At 59.4% G+C, this 19847-nt stretch overlaps 1 protein-coding gene across 1 annotated transcript; it reads left to right on the top strand.

Moving 5' to 3' along the window:
* Nucleotides 1-1638: 1638 nt before the first annotated feature.
* On the top strand, nucleotides 1639-18978 carry PCP4L1 (Purkinje cell protein 4 like 1). The gene is made up of 3 exons (XM_014569624.3): nucleotides 1639-1780; nucleotides 14499-14553; nucleotides 17128-18978. The coding sequence occupies exons 1-3, from the start codon at nucleotides 1772-1774 to the stop codon at nucleotides 17268-17270; spliced, it is 207 nt and encodes a 68-aa protein (XP_014425110.1). The 5' UTR covers nucleotides 1639-1771; the 3' UTR covers nucleotides 17271-18978.
* The last annotated feature ends 869 nt before the right edge of the window (nucleotides 18979-19847 follow it).

Genomic DNA, 19847 nt, shown 5'->3' with positions numbered 1-19847 from the left:
GCCACACCCTCACACATTAAGCTGGTGCATTAGAGTAATTGCTTAAGGCTGGAAGGGACCTCAGGCGGTATCTAGTCCAGCCCCCTGCCCAAAGCAGGACCAACCCCAACTAAATCATCCCAGCCAAGGCTTTGTCAAGCCAGGACTTAGAAACCTCTAGGGATGGAGATTCCACCACCTCCCTAGGAAACCCATCCCAGCGCTTCCCCGCCCTCCTAGTGAAATAGTTTTTCCTACTATCCAACCTAGACCTCCCCCACTGCATTAGGTACGCCTCTGGGTGGGGACTGGATTCTGTGCCAGGGACCGAGCTCCTGTTGGCGAGAAGTGCCTGAGGCTGATACGTGGTTACAACTGAGGTTCTTGCAGGCACCTGTGTGCAGTTAATTGCTCCGGAGTACGAGCCGTGGCTGCTGAGAGCTGGCATCGAAGCTGGCGACATGGGCTGGTCAGAGCCTCTGGATTTCACTAGGTTTCATCATGATCTTAAGGAAGCCCAGAGAGGCCTTGTGAGGTCCAGTCCCAGCACCTTGGGAGCCCTAGTCCCTGCACTGCGAACAGTTGGGAAGACAAGGAAGAGCCATTGGGCACCCACAGAGTCCCTGGCATCCTCTGTCCTCCTGGGTAGGTGCTATGGTCTAATGGTTAGAGCAGGAGTCTCCTGGGTTCCATGCCCAGCTGGGGAAGGGGGAGTGTGAGGTAGTGGTTACAGAGGAACTGGGGGCACCAGGAATTCTGGTTCCATGCCCAGGTCTGGGGTGGGAGTGTGATGTAGTGGTTAGAGGGGACCTGGGGGCTAGGTTCTGTGCCCAGCTGTCACTGGCTGCCTGACCTTGAACATATCCGCTCCATGTCCGCGCTGCACCGGGGCCGGTGACCGGTTCGACGTAGCCCCATTGCTAGATGGGGACACTTGCCAGGGTCAGGAGCCTGCACATAGGGATCGGCCGGTTCCGGGCTGTGCCCAGGAGCAGGAAGGAAGCGGAGGCGCAGAGGGACCCTGCGTAGGTTGGAAAAGCCCCTGCGGGGATCTCCGTCTCCGCTCCACCGCCTACTGCGGGGCCCTGCCGGGGCTGCGGGCGCCCTAGCCTAGCCACGGGTTATGTAACCGGCCGAGCCGCAAACCCAGAGCCGCAGCTGCCCCGCTCCGGAGCGCGCGCTGCGGGGAGCCCGAGGGCTGTGCTGGGGCAGCCCGGTGGAAGGAGGAATCCCGGGCTGGGGCAGCGGGTCCGGACCGATCTATGGAAGGGGGAGCTGGCCCTGCCAAGAGGCACCTGCCTGGGTGTAACACAGTCCCCCACCCTTCTAGTCCTCTCCCCCCAGCTGCCAGGGCGCAGCGCAGCGCCCTCCCAGGTCACAGCCTCCCTCCAAGCTGCATGAGCGCAGCGCAGCCCCCCCCTTCCCCGGTGCGCAGCCTGCTCCCTGCTGCATGGGCGCAGCGCAGCCCCCCTCCCCCCAGCTACCTGGGCGCCTCCCAGGTCACAGCTCCCCGCAAGTTGTCCGGGCGCAGCGCAACCCCCACCTGCCTGAGCGCAGCCCTCCCGCCCCAGTTTCCAGGCCCCCTCCCCTCCCCGCTTGTGTTTACTCTCGGCCCGCCTTAGCCTAGTTTGGAAATGCAGCAGAGCGCTGCGCGCCCCCATTGGCTGCCCGGGGCTGTCAGTCGGGCGCCGCGCGGGGTCCGGCCATATGCTATAAAGGCGGCGAGGGCGCAGCCGGCTCCAGACTCACGATCGCCGCGCAGCGTCCGGCCAGGTCCGCTCCGCGCAGCGCCATGAGCCAGGTGAGGCTCGGGGCCGGGCGATGGACGGAGGGGCCGCGGCTGAGTTCCGAGGGGAGCCCGGCTGGGGGGAGCCCGGGGACCACCGCGCTGCGCCCCCTGGCTGGTCCCACAGATGCCGGAGATGGGGGCGGGTGACCCTTTCACCCGTGGCCGGCTGAGGGTGCGGGGGGAGACGCCTCCAGGGGGCTGGAATCGCCTCTCACCGCTGCTCCACTGAGGGGAGACCCCGGCTCGGCCTTTGCCCCCATTTGTCTTGCTGTCAGAGAGTCCCCTGGCTCCACCATTGAAGACCGGCTTGTCCCCAGCTCCTGGACATGCCCCCTTGCAGGGACTGAGTGTGCCTGGGGGGCTCGGGGGTGGTTGGCTGTGGGGGGTGCTCCCCTGTCCGGCAGGATGTGACAGCCAAGCCCCCGGGGGAAGGTTGCTAGCCCTAGGACTGCAGGTGAAGAGAGGCTGGGCAGCCCCTCTGAGACCCTGCGGCTCCCCTCTGTTCTGTGGCTGGAGGCTGGGGGAATTCAGCACTCAAAGCCTGATGTGTTCCCACTGCACTGCTTGGCTGGGCAGCGCTGCTGCACGTGGTGGTGATATGATGGGGGGGGGGGGGAGGAACTACTCCCATCCCAGCTACACCACTTCCCTCCCTCGCACACACCCAGCCGCAAGTATGATTAGTGGCATCCTGGAGACCGGCTGCTTGGTGGACCTGGAATCAACTCTGGGTGTGTGGCGCTTGGTGTGGAAGTCCTGCTGGTCCCAGGCTTGGCTGCTCCGGCCAGTTCCAGGCCAGCTTGGTTAAGTTGAAGTTTAGCACCAGCCTGCAGCAGCTGGGGGTGGCCTGGTGCCCCAGCTGGGACCCATCTTCACTGGGCTCCCCCAGCTGCAGCTGGGCTGACACTGGTAGGGGGAGCATGTGGCTGACGTCACTCTGCAGGGCCCCCTTGAGGGCTCTAACTGCAGAGGCAGCCCTGGGCTGGCTGGTGTCCACCCTGCACGCTCTAGTGCCAGGAGAGGGCAGGTAACAATGTGGGGGATGGGAAGCCCCAGGGCCTCTCCTAGGGAGGGGAAGGCAGACTGGCTGGGCACAGACGGGCAGTGCACAGGATCCTGGGGGCTGGGATGACCATGCTGGGGGCAGGTGAGCTCATCCTGTCCTAGGGTCAGGGGAGGCTTCTGTCTTCCTCGCTCACTCAGCCTGGGACAGTAAATGCAGCCAGTTAGTGCCAGCCATGTTGGGAGCTGTCCTAACCCAGGCCCTGGCCGAGGGCTTGGCAAAGAGCATCCTGCAGCGACACGAAGTCTTCGGGGACCTGGATGGAAGTGAGTCTGGGACTGTCCCCAGCTCTGTTCTCAGAGTGTCTCCCTGAGAGGAGGAGACCACAGAACAGGAAGCGGGAATCCCAGGCTGTGCTGCATCTCTGCAGGGAGACGCGGGGAGGAGGGATGGAGAGACAGACACGTGCACCCACAGTGCAAGCCCCAGGCTTGGGCTTTCAGACCCAGTTTTTCCCTTTCACATGGAGCCCCCCACAGGGTCCTTGCAGAGAAGTGTATTAAAGTCTCCCGTAGGACGCTTACATAGGGTCCTGCTCCTGCTGAAGTCCAATCTCGACCCTGGCCCTGCAGGGTGATGCAGATGCCTTCAGGGAGTTGGAATGAAGTGTGGCTGCAGCCCGGACCCCTTCGGCCCCATGGCAGGTGGAGCCTGGCCATATGGCAACTGTGCTGATGGCAGCACTGACTTTCTCTCCTCCCTGGGCCCCATAACTTGTGGGGGGAGGGTAGCTGCTGTGCTGATTCCCGGGTGCCAAAGCCTGCCTGCCCCACTGCATGGCCTGACCCCAGTGCACCAGGCTGTCCTGCTCCAGCCCCACCGGCAGCTGACCCCTCAAGTGGCAGCAGGCTGCTTCCCGGCTGTGTTCACCAAATCCCAGGCGCCTCTTGCTGCAGAGGAGGGAGCTGCACAACAGCGCCTCCCGGGGGACAGAGCACTCCTGCCTCTGGCAACCAGCTAAACAAACACAGCCCTTGGGTCCCTCCAGGCCTGTCCCTGTATCATGGCCCAGCAGGGAGGGGCTCACGCAATGGTGGTTGTCAGGATGCCCGGGCTCTCTGACCCCCCAGCACAGGGGGAGCCTGCCCCGCTGGGCTGCTCCTCTTCTGCAGGAGAGTGGGGGCAGGGTCTTCATGCACGATCTGAAGCTTTGCCCTAGAATCTCTGAGCCCCCCTTGGAGGGCACGTGCTGTGGATGGGAAGCAAGTCTATTCCCTTCCTCTGCATCTCAGGGGTTTTCTTTTGCACACTGGTCACGGTGACGTCCCAGCTGCCTGTATGTGAGCTGTGGGAGCGGTGTGGCACAGTGAGCGGGGAGAGGACACCCTGCTCCAAAAGCCCAGGCCCTGGTGCCTGAGCTGCAGGAGAATCCCCATCATCTATTAGCAGTTCGGAGCTGGTGACCTGGCTGGGCAGGGCTGCCCCCTGGTAATTAGTGGCAAGGTGTAGGAGCTGGCACTGCTTGAGGGAAGGCACTGCCTGGCCCCAGGGCTGCTCAGAGCATGGTCTCAGCAGTGTGATCGGTGAACCCTGGCGTGCCAAATGCCCCCTGGTCCCACTGGCTGTCTGGACCACTGCTGCTCCAATCACAGTTGTGACCCTGAAGGGAACGACTGGAGCCTCCTTCCTTCTGTCTGGGGCAGGGGCTTGGGCAAGTGGGGCAAGACTCTGCCTGTTGAAGGTTTAGGTGAGCCCCTGGCATTAGTCCCAGCCCTTCGGGGCTAAGCCAGGGGGGAGTTGGAGGGTGTCATGGGGTGCCTGAGGGCAGTGCCTCTCCTGTCTCCCTAGGCAGTATCCTCCTCCGAGCTCTGCTGGGCATGAGGCAGCACTAGGCAGTTGTTGAAGCAGATGGGTAGCGAGTTCTCCTCTGCAGGGAGAGGCAGGGGCTGCCTCCCTTATGTTGGAAGTGCCAGTGATGGGCAGCTGCAAACTCCTGGGGTGGGGTGGGGTGGGGTGGGAGGAGGAGGTGGTGACCTGGATGGACTCTGCTCCCCCCAGCAAGTGGACGCCAGGGAGAGGGAAGCTGGGGGGGGGGGGGGGGGGGAGCAGAGCACTCTTCCCATGAGTTGGGGACAAAACAGCCCCTGCGGAGCATCCCAGGCCCTGGACAAGGAATTCCAGTGGGGGGATTCCTGAGCAGCATCACACCGAGCACCACAGGCCCTCCTCCATCCTCCCTCTCAGCTTGTGGCCTCTTCCTGGGCACCCTGACAGCCCACTCCTGCTTCTGTTCAGTAGCCCTTCCAGGCCACCTTTCCCCTGTGCCCCCTACGCTCAGCCCGGCCTGCACTAAGTTGATTGCAGGAAGAGCTCATGGCCTTTGGAGGTTCGGCGTGCACATACTTTGGGCTTGAGACCATTATGGGATGGATCATCGGGGGTTGTCTTAGCAACAAATGCAGAGCCAAGACCCCAAGTCAGAGTTGAGCAAAAAGTCAAGGGGCACCATTAGGTTTCAACAAAAATACCGGACACACTTGACATGACATCACCATCTACATTTTGTTTAGAAAACACCAGACACTTATATTTTGTCAATTTGTTTCCCAAACAGAAAGCTCGAATACTGGACTGTCCGGTTCAAAACTGGACACCTGGCAACCCTAGGCACCCTAGAGAGCTGGGCAGGAGGGCTGGCCATGAAGGGAATTCCCAGCTACTCCAGTCCCAGCCTCTCTCAACAGGGGGCGCTCTGGGGCACAGGGCAGGCCATGAGGGGAACTCCCCCCTACTCCCTTCCCAGCTTCTCCCAGCAGGGGGCTCTGTACAGGGAGGGGCAGGAGCACTGGCTGTGGGGGGAGTTCCCAGCTACTCCAGACCCAGCAGGGCTCCCTGGGAGCCCAGTGCATTGGGCGTGCTGGGAAGCGCACAGGTGCCTTAAGCCACCTAGAACAAAGGCTCCAGACAATGGTTCTGTGACTATGCCGCATCTGAGATGGAAAATCCCAGGCAGGTAGCGCAGCACGTCCCCAGCGCAGGGGAAGCCGGCTGTGCTGCACGTGGGGGGGGGGGGGGGAGAGGGAAGGAGGGGGAGCTGGCAGCCTCTAATTGCAGCAATCCGTCTTGTGGAAAAATACATCAGAGCCGGGAGCGCCTGGGGGCAGCGCTGAGAGGTTGAGCCGGGCCGGGGGAGGTGAAACCCAGCCCAGTGAGTGACAGACAGGTGTGTGTGTGGGGGGGGGGGGGGAGATGGCTGTGCAGTGTTGCAGGTGGGGAGGGCGTAGGGCAGTGCAGACCCTGCAGTGCGGAGCTGGGTGCCGGGTGGGGGGTTATCTGACAGCAGTTGGCAGCCTGGTGCGCTCTAGCTTTTAAGGGTAATTAGGAAGCCTGTTCTGGGAGGGGGGATTTGCTGATAGCGCTGAGCGGCTTATTGGCCAAGCTGGCTGCAGGGAGCAGTGGGCACAGTGCCCAGGGGGAGAGGAGGGCTGGCACCCCTGCGTCTCCCAGGTCTGGGCTCTCTGCTGCGCTTGTCAGCAGAGTAGACCTCTGCCCCATCCCTTTCCGGCCTCTCCATGTCCCTGGGACTGTTTATCTTGGACTCGGCATCCACCATGCCAAGGGACTGGCAGCTCACGGGCCCTTTTCCCATATAAGGGCAGCTTTAGTGTCTGGGTCCTGGGGCTGTCAGGGCATAGCCGGACAAAGGATTGTTGTCACTGCTCTGTCAGGAGCTCAGGGCTTTGCTGCTTCTGCCAGAATCGAGCCCCCTGGTGCTGGGGCAGCCCAGACATGCAGACGAGGAACAGCCTGCCCACCTTGGCTTCCCTCTTCCAGGGCTGGCTCTGCCTTGGAGGTGCTTTCTTACACGCAGAGCTCCTGCCCTTACCCTATGGGCTGCAGAGGCAAGTCCCCTAGAAACAAGGCTGAGCACGGGGTCTGCTTGGGGCCCACTGGGCCGGGTTACAGGGTGAGCTAGAGCGCTCCTGGACATGGGGAGAATTCTCTACTGGACCCATCTGTGCCATGGGGGCTGGGGCTGCAGGGACAGCCAGTGGTCAGGCAGGGCTTCCCGGAAGGATAACTGCCCAGCTAGGCCCCGTGGCACATGGCACCATCCCTGAGGGCACTGGGGTGGAACCTCTGGCTAGCAGTGTCCTCCAGTGGTTACAGTGTCACACTGACATGGGGGAGACCTAGTCCCTTTTCCTTGCTTCAGGCCCCAGCTCTGTTTGGTTTGAGCACTTTGGGGCAGCGGCTGGCTCTCATTGGGCGTTTATGAAGGGTCCAGCTTTTGGTTGGGGGTCTGTCTGGCACCATGGGGGGCAGCAGGGCCCCTGATCTCAATTGAGGGGGATCCTGGCTGGTACCAAGGGGGGCACTGCTCTGTTGGGGGTGGGGGTGGGGTTTGTGTAACACAGTAATCCCTGTGAGCTCAGGCCCCTCTGGAGTGGAAGTAGCTGCAGGTAGCACTAAAAGGCACGGTCCCTTAGCCCAGGTAGCAGCAGAGCTTGGCTGGAATCTCCGCAGCTGCCCAGCTGTCACTGCCAACGGGGGCCCATCAGGGGCTGCACTCCAGGAGCCCCTGGCCAGAGGTGGGAGTCCTTCCCCCCTGCTCCTCCCCCACTGAACCCACCCTGCTGCTCGGCAGATCCAGGAGCAGCTGGTGCACTGCAGCCCAGCCTGCAGTTAGGGGCTCTGATGCTAAGTGGTGGGGTGTAGCTGCCCCTCGCCCAGGTTGTGGGGCAGGGCAAGGGGGCTGCAGGCAGGCCAACAGGGCAGTGCAGAGGCTGGCCGATATCTCAGCAAGGGGCTGCAGGGGCCCGTTCCAGGCAACAGAGCCCCAGCAGACTCAGAATGGAGTGGATCTGAACTCCCCAAGCTCTTTCCAGTGTGGAGCTGGGAGAGATGCCCCAAAACAAAGGGGAGCCAATTGCTGCCTCATCCCATGGGACAGGGCAGCAGCACCCATGCCTGCTTGTGGGGAGCGGTGTAGACATTGAGGTTCAGCAAAGGTCATGTAGGGACCCTAGTGTTGCTCTGGGGGGCACAGGGGGAGGGGCAGACTCTTAGGGGCATGCCGGGTAGGGTTAAGCACCCTTAGAAATTAGTCAGTGCCCCCAAGAGCAAGGCTGTGGGGGGGAAAGGAGGACAGACAGACTGACGGATCTCCAGCCACGTGGCCCTGTGCCCAAAGCCGCGTGGGCTGGCGGTGGCAGGCGTGAGCCGGGTGTCTAACGAGATCAAAGCCGATAGCGAGATCACTAAGCAGATTAGAAATGAACCGGGGTGGGGGAGGGGGAGCACTGGGCTCCAGTCAGAGGCACTGCAGAGGGGGAGAGGGTACCCCTCCTGCCAGCCTCACCAGAGCCCCCTGGCTCCCTCTGGCTAATCCCTAACCTCGGTTCACTGCCTGCTGGTTCTCCAGCCCGGGCCCTGCCAGCCGAGGGGAGGGGCAGGGTGGGAGGGACAGGCCCTGCTCTGCCCCAAGCCTGCAGGCTATGCTCCTCCATCCCCTTCCCTGCCCCAGAGGTGGCTCCCCTCACCCTGAGCCTGCAGGCTGCTCTGAGGGCTGCGTTCTCTCTCCACCGCACTACTGGCATTTGTACAGTGGGAGTTAACAGCTTCATTTACCGGAACCAGAGCCATCAACAACCAGCTGCTACAGCCAGGCCGCATCCTGGCCAGATGTGGGGGGGAGAGAGACCCAGGCTGCAGTATCTTGTTCTGGGGAGGAGGCTGAGCTGTGGCAGGACCGGGGCGGGGGCTGCAGCATCCTGCCCTGGAAGGAGGGCAGCGACCAGTCTGGTTCTCACAGAGCAAGCAGCTTGGGGTCCCCCTCTGGAGAAGCCTGGGACCTGGGCTCCCCCCTTGCTCTACCTCAGACACAGCCAGGGTGGGAGGAGTCCCCAGGGCATGGGAGGGCACGGCCCTAAGCTCCTCCTGCCCCCTGCTCTTGAACATGGCTGTGGCTCATGACCTCACTGGTTTGGTCTCCTTGGCTGGCACTAGCTGCTCGCAGCCTACCCATCTCTGTCCCTCAGCTGCAGGCACTCTGGGTCCCTGAGGGCGCAGCTCCATGGGCCTGTTCCACACTGGTGTAGACAGTGGGGCTATGTCTGCATAGTAGCATTTTTGCGGAAGAGGAAATGCAAATGAAGCACTCATTAGTATTTTTCACGCTCTCATTTGCATAGTCTCTTCCGATCCATTTTACAGAAGAGGTCTTTGGGGGGGGGGGGGGAACGCAGTGTAGAGGGGGGCAAAAACCCCTTTTGCGCAAGATCCTACATACCTCCTTTTTTTGAGGGATAAGGGATCTTGCGCAAAAGGGATTTTTTTTTCGCAAGTCTACACTGCGATTTTTCCCGCGAAAAACTTCTCCTCTCCCGTAAAACGGATCGGAAGAGACTATGCAAATGAGTGAGAAATGCTAATGAGCGCTTCATTTGCATTTCCTCTTCCGCAAAAAATGCTACATTGTACACGTAGCCTGGGTGGATGGTGTCAGCGGCAGGGGCTGCTGTATGCGCCCACACTTACATCCCCAAGGGCAGCAATAGGGCTGCCCTGCTCCCAGGGGTGGTAGCTAGGGTGTCTGTCTGGGGTGTCTGCTTCTGCTTCTGGCCTCACCCAGAGCCCCCTGTGGGGGTGGGGAGGTACAGGAGGCCGTGCACTGTTTCTAGTTCTTTGGTTTTATGTACCCCTCGGGAGTGTGTGGTCATGAATGACAATGAGTGGGGGAGCTCTCAGCAGTGGGGCCAGCCCCCCAGAGCTTTCCATATAGGGCAGATGGGAGAATATGGTGGGCATAACATACCTGTGCTTCAGCAAGGCTTGTGACATGCTCCCATGGGCCGATCTCATAAGTAAGCAGAGACACATGGGCTCCTTAGAACTAGCATTACATGGATACGTAATTGGTTAACGAATCTCAGACGATGAGCAGCTATTAATAGAACTGCATGTGGTTGGGAGGGGCATGTGGGGGGGGGGAGGTTCCACAGAGGTCTGCTTAACATCTGTATTAGTGACCTTGCTGCAGGACTCCAGCACCCATGGCTCAATCTTGCAGGTGACCCAAAATGTGCACATGTGAGTGAAACACTTTGGGGCCGAGCGCTGAAATTCAAAGGGCTCGTGGGGAGCTGTCAAGCTGGGTTCTGAACAACAACATGAAATTCTTCAAAGACGAATGTAAGGTGTCACTCTTAGGGAAGAAAAACCAAACGCTCAAATACAGCCTGGGGGGAGAACTGGCTTGGCAGCAGCACCGCAGAGGAGCTGGGAGCTGTGGTTGATCAAAAACCTCAACATGAGTCAGCCAGGGGATGCTGCTGTTGCACAAAAAGCGAACGCAGTGACTTGCAGGTTGCACTCGTAGGGGCATGGCCTGCGAGGCAGGGAGGTGAGAGCTTTTGCTCAAGTCAGCGCTGGCTTGGCCTCAGTGAGGGTGCTGTCTAGTTTCAGTCCCCGCCGTATAGAAAGGATGTGAAGAAACTGGAAAGGACCCAGAGGTGAGCACAAAGCTGATCAAAGGGCTGGAGCGCAGCCACCTGAGCAAAGGCCAGAGGAACGGGGTATGCGTAGTTTGGAAAGGAGGGCCAGGCTCCCTGCAGACGGGGAACAGAGTCTGTTGGATCTGGTGCAAGTTGGGACTGAGCAAGCCCAGTTCAGTCCTGGCTCCTGCCAGTCCAGGACCTACCCTTGCTGCGGCGCTGCAGTCTAAATGTAGTAGGAGCCAGGCTGCCTGCCCGCCCTGCTCTTACTACATTTAAACTGCAGAGCCGCAGCCAGGCCTGGCCAAAGTTTGTGGGGCCCAAGGCGACCTGTTGTGGTTGGCTGCACCAGGTGGCCAGGCGGCTCCCAGCCAGGGCAGCGAGCGAGCAGCCGGGCGGCGGAGTGTGGGGGACCAAGGCAACTGCCTTGCTCACCTTCCCCTAAGGCTAGGTGGCTCCCAGAGGCGTCCTCCTTTATCAACGACATGATTAGCTATTTACTCCCTCCTTAACCTCCCCAAGTCGGGCAGTGGTTTTCAACCTTTGTTCATTGGTGGGACCCCCTTAAAGTTTTTGATTGGACATGCAGGCCCCTTTGGAAATCTCAGGCCTGGTCTGCAGCACCCCCCTCCCCCCTGCCAGTGGTCCGTGGACTCGCAGCTTGAAAACAGCTGGCCTTAACCATCCAAGATGTGTGGCTCAACAGCTGCCTTTCCAGTAACTGTGCTTCCCTGCCCTCCCCAGGCAACACCCCCGCCCTTGTCTAGAGCTGTGGTTTTCAACCTGTGGCCTGTGTCGGGAGGGTGGCCCCCTGTAGGCTTCCCCATTTGAAAACTACTGATTTATCTCCTTGCATAGTCTGAGGAGAGCTCTGTCACGGGCCTGGGTTCCCAGGCAAAGCCTGGGGAGACTGGATCCCTTCCTAGCAGGGTGAGGGGAAAGGCTGATCAGCTGCCTGGGGACAGCAGGGTGCCCAGCTCCAGTGCTGCAGGCAGGAGGGGTCATGGATCAAGCCTTGCAGCCCCCCACCCTGCCCCATCTGAGTTCCCGTGGGATCTGGGCCTATTGTCTCCTGCTGCCGCCCAGGCTGCATGATGGATTGTGTCCCCCTGACCGGGGCTTATGGTGGAAGGGTTCCCAGCTCCAGATCCCTCCCCTACATTTTGCTGCTGGGGCTCTGTCATGGGAGCCAGGAGCTGTGGGCTGGTGGGATCCAGGTGTGGCCGCTGGCATGGACTAGGTGCTGGACTGGGCAGTGCAGCACTTGGGTAGAGGCAGGCCAGCGGCAGGTCACTGGGCTGTTCTGGGCCCCATGTTGGCTTCAGTGGGGCCCAAGATTCAGCAGAAGCCCGGGGAGGGAGAAAAGACCCGCTCTCCGTTAGATCCACAGAGTGCAGGTCAGACCCATCTCTGGCTCCGGCAGGGCCGTAAAACTGGCCGATTGCAAGGGTCATTGTGTGGGGCGCACAGAAGGGCAGAACTGGGGCTGATCCCTCCAGGCCAGGCCCTAGGGAGCTGCTGTGTGGTGACACAGGCTGGGAGCCAGAGGAGCACAGGCTGTGCTTAATTTGTAACGAAAGAGGTGCCGGGCCTCAGACAATTGGCTGCATTCATAGCTGACACAGCAAATCCAGGGGGGCCAGGGCTGAGAAGTGCCAAGCCCAGAGTTGCCAGGTCTCATCTCTGGGGGTCTGCCTGAGTTCAGTAGCCTCTTGGCACAGGTCACATCCCTGCCCGTCCGTAGCCCAGAGCAAGGCCTGGACATCAGCCATGGAAGTTCATTTTCAGTCTGCAGGCCTGATGACTTGCATCCAAGAGTTATCAAAGAGCTGGCTGAGGAGCTCGCTGGCCCATTAACACTGATTTTCAGTAAATCTTGGAGCACTGAGCAAATTCCAGACAACATGAAGAAAGCTAATGTTGTGCTTCTTTTTTAGAAAGAGGTTGACCCAAGTAACTATAGGCCTGTCAACGTGACATGGAGCCTGAGCAACATGATGGAGTGGCTGACACGCAAACTCAATTAATAAAGAACTGAAGGAATGTAATAGGAGTGCAAATCAGCATGGAAACATGGAGTTATGAAAAATAGACCCCCCTTAAATTAACTTAATGAAACTGAGTTTGACTGATAAAGGTAACAGTGATGATGTCACAGACATCGGAAAGGATTTTGTCTAAAAAATGAGGTGGCTATGCTAGTAACTGGGCACACAGTAAATGGATTAAAAATTCACTAATAGGTCTCCAAGTGCAACTGTAAATGGGGAATTGTTGTGAGGCAGGGGCACTTCCAAGAAGTCCCACGGGGATCGGTGGTTGGCCAGGGACTATTTAACAGCTGGAACAAAACATAAAATCACCATGGATACAATTTGCAAAGGATACACAAATACCTGATATTAGTCCCTGATATGAGTTTGTTGGTAAACTGGGCACAAGCAAACAGTGAGTGTTTTAATGTGGTCACGTGCACAGGGAGGAGCAGGAATGTTGCCGTACTTACAGAATGGGGGGGATCCTGGGAAGCAGGGACCCCTCAATTGTGGGGGTCATGGTGGATAACCAGTGGAGTATGTGCTCCCTGCGGGACACTGTTTCTAAAAGAGCTCAAGCAATTCTGGGGTGAATAATGGGAGCCTTGAGGAGGAGACAAGCAGGAGCCTCAACTGGGCACTGGTGCAATCGCTGTGGGAACCCCGCATCCAGCTCTGGTGACCCTAATTCAAGAAGGACATTGGAGAGGGGTCAGAGACACAGGAGTGATGAAGGGAATAGGACACCTGCCAGATAAGGAGTCTCTAGGAGCTCTATCTAGTGAGCTTGACAAAGAGGCAGGGAAGGGCTGACTTGGTCGCACTCTGTTAGTACCTGCCAGAGGAACAAATATTTGACATCAGGGTCTTTAGTCTAGCAGAGGAAGGTAAAACATGATCCCATGGCTGGAAGTGAGACGAGTTCAGACCAGAAGTAACGGTAACAGAAATGAACCATTGGAACAAGTGCCTGAGGGTTGCAGTTGATTCTCCGTCACTGGCTCGTTTCAAATAAAGGGAGCTGGGCTGTTCCTCTCGTGGCTCCGGGCTAGGAATTATCTGGGGCAGGTCTCTGGGCTGGGGTATCCAGGGCTGAGACAAGATGAGCACCACGGTCCCTTCTGGAATACGTGACAGGTGTCTGCAGGATTCCCGGGGGTTGCTGTTGGAGCTGCCTCCCTGGCTGAGTCCCTGTGATCCCAACTCTGTGCCAGAGGGAGCACTTTTGGGTGGGGGGACCATATTTGTCACTCACCAATAGAGAGGAGTGCATGGTATAATAGAGCTTCACGCTGCCTTAGTGTGTCCCTACCAGCATAGCAGGGAATGCACGCAGCTTGGATGAGTTTTGTGCCCCCTGCTGGCACAGCCAGGGATGTGCCTGGCTGGACTGGCTCAGCGTGCCCCTAGCTGGCACAGCCAGGGGGCGCCCCCTGTGGGACCGGCTCTGCATGCCCCCTGCTGGCACAGTCAGGGATGTGCCTGTCTGGACTGGCTCAGCATGCCCCTAGCTGGCACAGCCAGGGGGCGCCCCCTGTGGGACCGGCTCTGCATGCCCCCTGCTGGCACAGCCAGGGATGTGCCTGGCTGGACTGGCTCAGCGTGCCCCTAGCTGGCACAGCCAGGGGGCGCCCCCTGCGAGACAGGCTCTGCATGCCCCCTGCTGGCACGGCCAGGGGCTGCTCCCTTTTAGGACCATCTCCCCGCATGGCCTGGAGGCTGGTGCTTTTCGGGCCTGTGATTCGAGCTGCTGCGTAGGGAGAGCTGATGGCGCAGGGCTCAGCTGCAGGACTGTGCACAGCACGTGTGGGTGTGCAGCCCCAGCCAGCTTGGGCAAGCAGCAGACTCCTCCAGGCCTGCTTGTGCTGAGGTCCTCGTTGACCAGGCCGCTGGGCTGCTCGATGGTCCCAGCAGAGGCAGGCAGTTCTCGGGTTCTGGTTAGAGAACACAAACAGGGGTAATCCCCATAGGCTGTGATCCATGGGCCCCCTCTCTGCCTGTGCCAGTCTCTCTCTATTGGCTGTGTAATCCATGTCCCCCCCGCCAGCAGCTGTTCCCCTCCCCCCCCCCAAATCCCCTGGGGTGCCGCTGGCAGGCAGCCACAGCAGCTGTGCGCAGTGGTGGGTAGCACCAGGGTGCTGGAAAGCTCTGCTGCGCACAGCATGGACTAACAGACCCTTTCTCTCCTCTTGCAGCTCAGCTCCAGTGAGTCCCCGGCCCCCAGCCAGGCTCCCGGCAGTCAGGAGAAAGGTGAGTGAAGAGGCTGGCACTGCTGTGGCTCACAGAGGGCTGGCATTGTGCTGGTGGCTGTGCCCAGCGCCCGGGTGGGAGGGAGGATGATGTAGGAAGAACTCCCATCTGTTGCTGGTTATGAGCCCTCACCTGTTCCTGAGTCCATGTTGGTGGCATCCTGGCTGGGCATCATCTTGGCTGCTCTATGCCAGCGTGTCCATGGGAGGGGATTTTCCCAGCATACCCAGATGGGGACGCAACTGGCTTTGTTACAGGGGAGCAGCTGTCCAAGGTCAGGCCTCTAAACCTCCTCAGCCCTGTAGTTTTCTGGGGGCTGGGAAGCGCTGGGCAGCAGATTACCTTTGGGATGAGATGATCCCTTCCTTGCAAAGTGCAGGGCTTCCTGGTAGGATGCTGCCATGGCACAGAGCCCCATAATTGGATGTCACAAGCTGGTGACTTCCCCCAGCGCAAGGCTCTGTCAAACACTGTCTCCAAGACTATGGCAATTCCCAGAATGGCAACTTGGGAGCTGTGCTTGGACCAGTCCTCGTGGGAGTTGCCCTGCCCTGCGTCCCTTGGCACAACTCAGTGCTACAACATGGCCAGAGGATGTGAAGTGTCCACCCCATGACACGTGCAACCAACTGCACCAGACCCCAGAGGGGCTTTTGGCTCCTCTGGCTGCTCCTGTCTCTCAAGCCCTGCACTGTGCGGTGTTTCCAGGGACAGGGCTCATGAGATCCAATACACCAGAAAGAGGGACTTACCCCCCCCCCCAAAAAAAACACCCCAGGACTCTCCTCCAATGGGTTGGGGGTACAGCTGGCTTGAAAGAGGAAGCTAATTCCCACTGTAGTTCTGCACGGACTCTGGCTCCCTTGGAAGAGACAGAGCTGCCTCTGGCTTCCCCAGCCTGTGGCCAGGGGCCGAGAGAGAACAGCTCCCCAGGATGCAGCAGTGGGATAGGGATCAGCCAGTCTTTCCGCTGTTATGTCTAAGCCAGCCAGGCTGCTGCCACCTGTGCACTGGCTCCCAGTGCAGCATTACCAGTGCAGAGGGAGCTGCAGTGCCGGGGGAGCCCAAGGCAGGGCAAGCATAGTAAATGACTAAGTGTTAAAAGCCATGGATTAAAATAGACTCAGGGATTCTCCCTGGGCTGTAATCCTTAGTTACAAAAGAGAAAAACAATTAAGTAGCTCAGACATGATTTCCAAATCCCCAAACAAGGAAAACAATAGCCCATCAGGTTTCATTTAAACTTTGACTCACACATTTTAATGAATTAAGGAGTCTGTTCCTGGGAGAGTTCATCTCTCTTGCTCCCTACTTACCAGGAAAACCCTTCTACTTGACTCCAAAACAAAGGGGAAAAAATCCCTCTCGTTTGAAATTCCTTATCTGCACTTCATTGGCTGAATGTCCAAAGCCCCTCCCTCAGGTGCAAAGCCTTGAATCATAGAATCCTAGGGTTCGAAGAGACCTCAGGAGGTCAACATGTCCAGTCCCTGCCCAAAGCAGGACCAACCCTTCCCTTGCTCTCCCTTGCAGCCCCTATTCATGACAATGGAATGAGGCAATTGAGTGAGCAACACCATCTTCCCCTTCTGGCACTCAAGGGTTTGGTTGCCCCTACCACAGGGCTACATCCCTTCCTGTCTTGGCTTATAGCCACTGATGGACCCATCCTCCAAGAACTTACCTAGTTCTTTTTAAAGTCCAGCTGCACTTTTGACCATATCAACAGCCCCCAGCAAGGAGTTCCACAGGCTAGTTATGCGTTGTTCCTCTTCCTTGTAGTCAGTCTTCTGCCTCTTCATTTCATTAGGTGGCCTCTGGTTTTTCTACTGTGTGAGGAGGTGTAAAATAACACTTCCTTAGACACCGGTCATGCTTTTACAGGCCTCTGTCTGGTCCCCCGTTAGCCTTTTCTTCACTAAGCTGAGCAGCCCTAGTCTTTGTAGTCTCTCCTTGGATGCAAGCCATTCTAGACCCTTGGGCACCTTTGCTGCCCTTCTCTGAACTTTTCCCAGTTCCCCTTACTGAGATGGGGTGACTGGAACTGGATTCAGTGCTCAGGGGGAGGGGGCAACCTGGATTTCTGCATGAGGATATTTTCTGGGCCAAGAGAAGTGGGTGCAAGAAAAAATATCCCCTTGTCCTGCTGACTCTCTACTAGGCTGGGAGCAGCCTGCCTGTGGTAGCTCCTAGCAGACCATTACTGCCGGAGTGGTGCTGTATGTGGAGTGAGTGTTTTCAAGGACCTGGGCACTCCGAAACCTCTGTGGTGGGTGGAAACAGCTATGGTAGCCCCCACCAGTGTGTGGCTACCTGGGGATATTTTTCCAATTGTGCCTAACTTGGCACTCATCAGCATTGATTTAGCAAGTGCAAGGACTCAGAGAGGAGGCAAGGCCTGTGGGTATTCAGGTGGGGGATGGCCTATTGCAGCCAGAGATTTGGGGGGGACCCTGAGGGTGGGCAGCAGGATGCTGGCAGGAGTTGCAGGACAGCGCCCCCTTGCTGCCCTGAGCTGAATGCCCCCCCCCATAGTGGGGAGCAGCGGGGGTGACCAGGCAGTTCTCCCTGCAGCCAAAGCCGGGAACACCAAGAAGGTGGAGGAGGAGGAGGAGATCGACATTGATCTGAACGCGCCTGAGACCGAGAAGGCTGCGCTCGCCATCCAGGGCAAGTTCCGCCGCTTCCAGAAACGGAAAAAGGACCCCAGCCCCTGAGCGGCTCCCCTGCCCCCTTCCCACAGCCCCCTCCCCCGTGCTCCCCTCTTCCAGCACAGCCCGGATTACCCTCTGTTTGCTCGCTCCTGCCCCAGCCCAGTTGGGCTGCTGGTATTTTGCACGTTCTATGTACCTGGTTTCGGGGGATGTGGGGCGCCCCGGCCGCAGCTGCATCTACATGCCGAGCTCCTGCCTGGGAAAGCGGAGCCTCCTCTGCATATAGCCATGGTGATGGCACGGCAGGGTCCTGGTGCCACCCTCACAAAGCCATGAAGGGGCCAGGGGCCCCAGGATGCACAGTGCCCCCTGGGGCCTCATGCAGGCGGCCAGGGTGGAGGCAGCCCAGGGAGAGGTCTTCTCCAAGGCCGCCTACCCCGTTTGCAGGAATTCAGAGCCAGCCAGATGTAGCTGCCCATCGATGTGGGCCAAGTGGACTCCAGCCACAAAAGGTTTGCTGCTGAGCAGCCCCATGCTGAGTGGACACCTCTGAGCCACCCTCACCCTGTCCTAAGGGGGCCCTGCTCCTGCACGCCTCACACTCCATCCTGGGCATCGCCCCAGCTGCACCCCAGAGGGGGCGAGTAGAGCCTATGGCTAGGCTGGGTGTGGTGGGTGCTACAGGATAGCTGCAGTGGCTGGTCAGCACCCATAGGACTAGGCCTGCATTGCAGCTAACCAAGGCAGGACCCACCAAATCTCCAGGCTTCCTGGGGCCCAGGACTGGAGGGAGGGGCAAGGCCACCTCCCCCCCAGCTTTTCTTAGGCAACATGGGGGCTAGGGGCAGCTGGTGACCCCCGGTGCTATGGCTAGTGGTGGGGCGGGGCAGGAGAGGGGAGAATGTCCAGGTTTTGATCTACTCGGGGCCAGGCACAGAGCTACTGCCCTGGACCCCACATAGTGAGCACAGGGTGTGTCAGCACCCTGAAGACCCCTGCTGCCTCGTGTGGAACAAGGGAGACCCTGCCCCTCCCATACTGAGAATGGAGGCTCCGTTCCTCCACTGGGAACTGAGGATTCCCTTTCCCTTCCTCCTCTGGGAACAGTGGTGACCTCCTCCCACCCCCCCCCCCCCCCCCCGGCTGGAAACAAAGGGGTGTGGCTGGGTGCTACGGTGTGGAGGTGGGGCCAGGCCCTGGGGGTGCTAGGGATTGAGAGCCCACCAGCACGGCACTTCAAGCAGGAGGAAGGTGCAGAAGGTAGCTAGGGTAGGGCAAGGATCAGAAACTAGGAAACAAGGGTTCAGAGCCAAAGGGGTTTGGGAGCCCATGGGGCTCTCTCCCCCAAGTGGGACAGACAGGAAGCCCCACTCAGCTGAGGAAGGAACCCCAGGGGCTCCCCCTCCCCCTTTGCACCCCCCTCAGCTGCCTGCCCACACCCACCCATGCCCTGCTTAAGCCCTGGGCTGATACCGCCATCCCGCCGCTGGCACAGGGCTGCCCTTCATGCCGTCCAGCCCCCCTGTGCCCAGCACCATCAGGCTTCGGCGTTCCCCAGCCTTGGAGACAACCAGCCTCCCACCTCCACTCCAGCCCACCAGGAGCTGCAGCACCAGGGACCACCGTGCAGCTGTGAGCAATCCGAGGGGCCAGGCCGCAGCAGGGCCTGGGCATGGGCCCCAGGAGACGATGCCGCCTGCTCTGCGGACACAGCTGCTGTGAGGACTGGCTCTTTTAGCATGTTTACGTAATAAAACATCTGGGAACAGTGGCCAGCCTGGTGTGTGTTGGTGCTGAGGGCGGCTCTGCTGGGCCAGGGAAGGGACCTAGGCCCAGAGGGGGCAGATACATTGCAAAACCCCTGTGGGCAGTGGATCAGAGCCCTGCCTTGGGCTCATGCTATGCTGCTGGCACTAGTTTAGCTGTTCCTGTTCCGGCTAGAGCCTGAACCCTCTACTTCGGGGAGGAGAGCCCAAGCACAATGGCACTGCCTTGAGTCCCACGCCAGAGCCAGGTGCTCAGACCGCTCACTGCAGTTTGTTGGTGCAGATGTTCCTCTACCACCCAAGGACACCGTGTCCTCACAACCATCCAGCCTTGGAAGACTAGAAATGCCACACACCCCAGGGCTGAGCAGAACCCCTTGGTGCTACCTTGGCCAATTCCAGATCTATAGCCAGTGAGTGGCCCCAGACCCTTCATGGTCTGGGGAGGCTGCACACGATGAGGTTTTCTCCCGTCGGCCTAAGAACTCCACAGCCCCTTGGCACTGGAGGAGGTGGCTGCCCACAAGGCAGGGAATGGGGAGGCAGGCTCTGGAACGGGGTTTATCATCCCTCGTGCCCTCCCTATGGATAGCAGCTATGGGCACTCTGGGCTGGGACAAGCAGCCATGCTGTTGTGACAGGTGCAGTCATCACACCACAGCTGATGTGCCTCATAGCACAAGGATGACACCAAGCCTGGGGCGGAGGGGGGGGGAGATCAGGTGTCCCGCTAGGGAAACACCTCTGGCGGCCAAGTGGTTTGAACCAGTTGTGCTAGGGGCTACAGCCACCCTCTCTGCACCAAAGGGGAAACTGAGGTATGGACAGGGCCAGTCACAGAGGCTTTCCTGGGCCATGCAACTCCTGGCCCGTG

Source organism: Pelodiscus sinensis, chromosome 24 (genome assembly GCF_049634645.1).
Source record: "Pelodiscus sinensis isolate JC-2024 chromosome 24, ASM4963464v1, whole genome shotgun sequence".
In the NCBI taxonomy this organism is placed as follows: domain Eukaryota; kingdom Metazoa; phylum Chordata; order Testudines; family Trionychidae; genus Pelodiscus; species Pelodiscus sinensis.
Note: the sequence above shows the minus strand (reverse complement) of the source record. Positions and strands in the feature narration are given on the sequence as shown.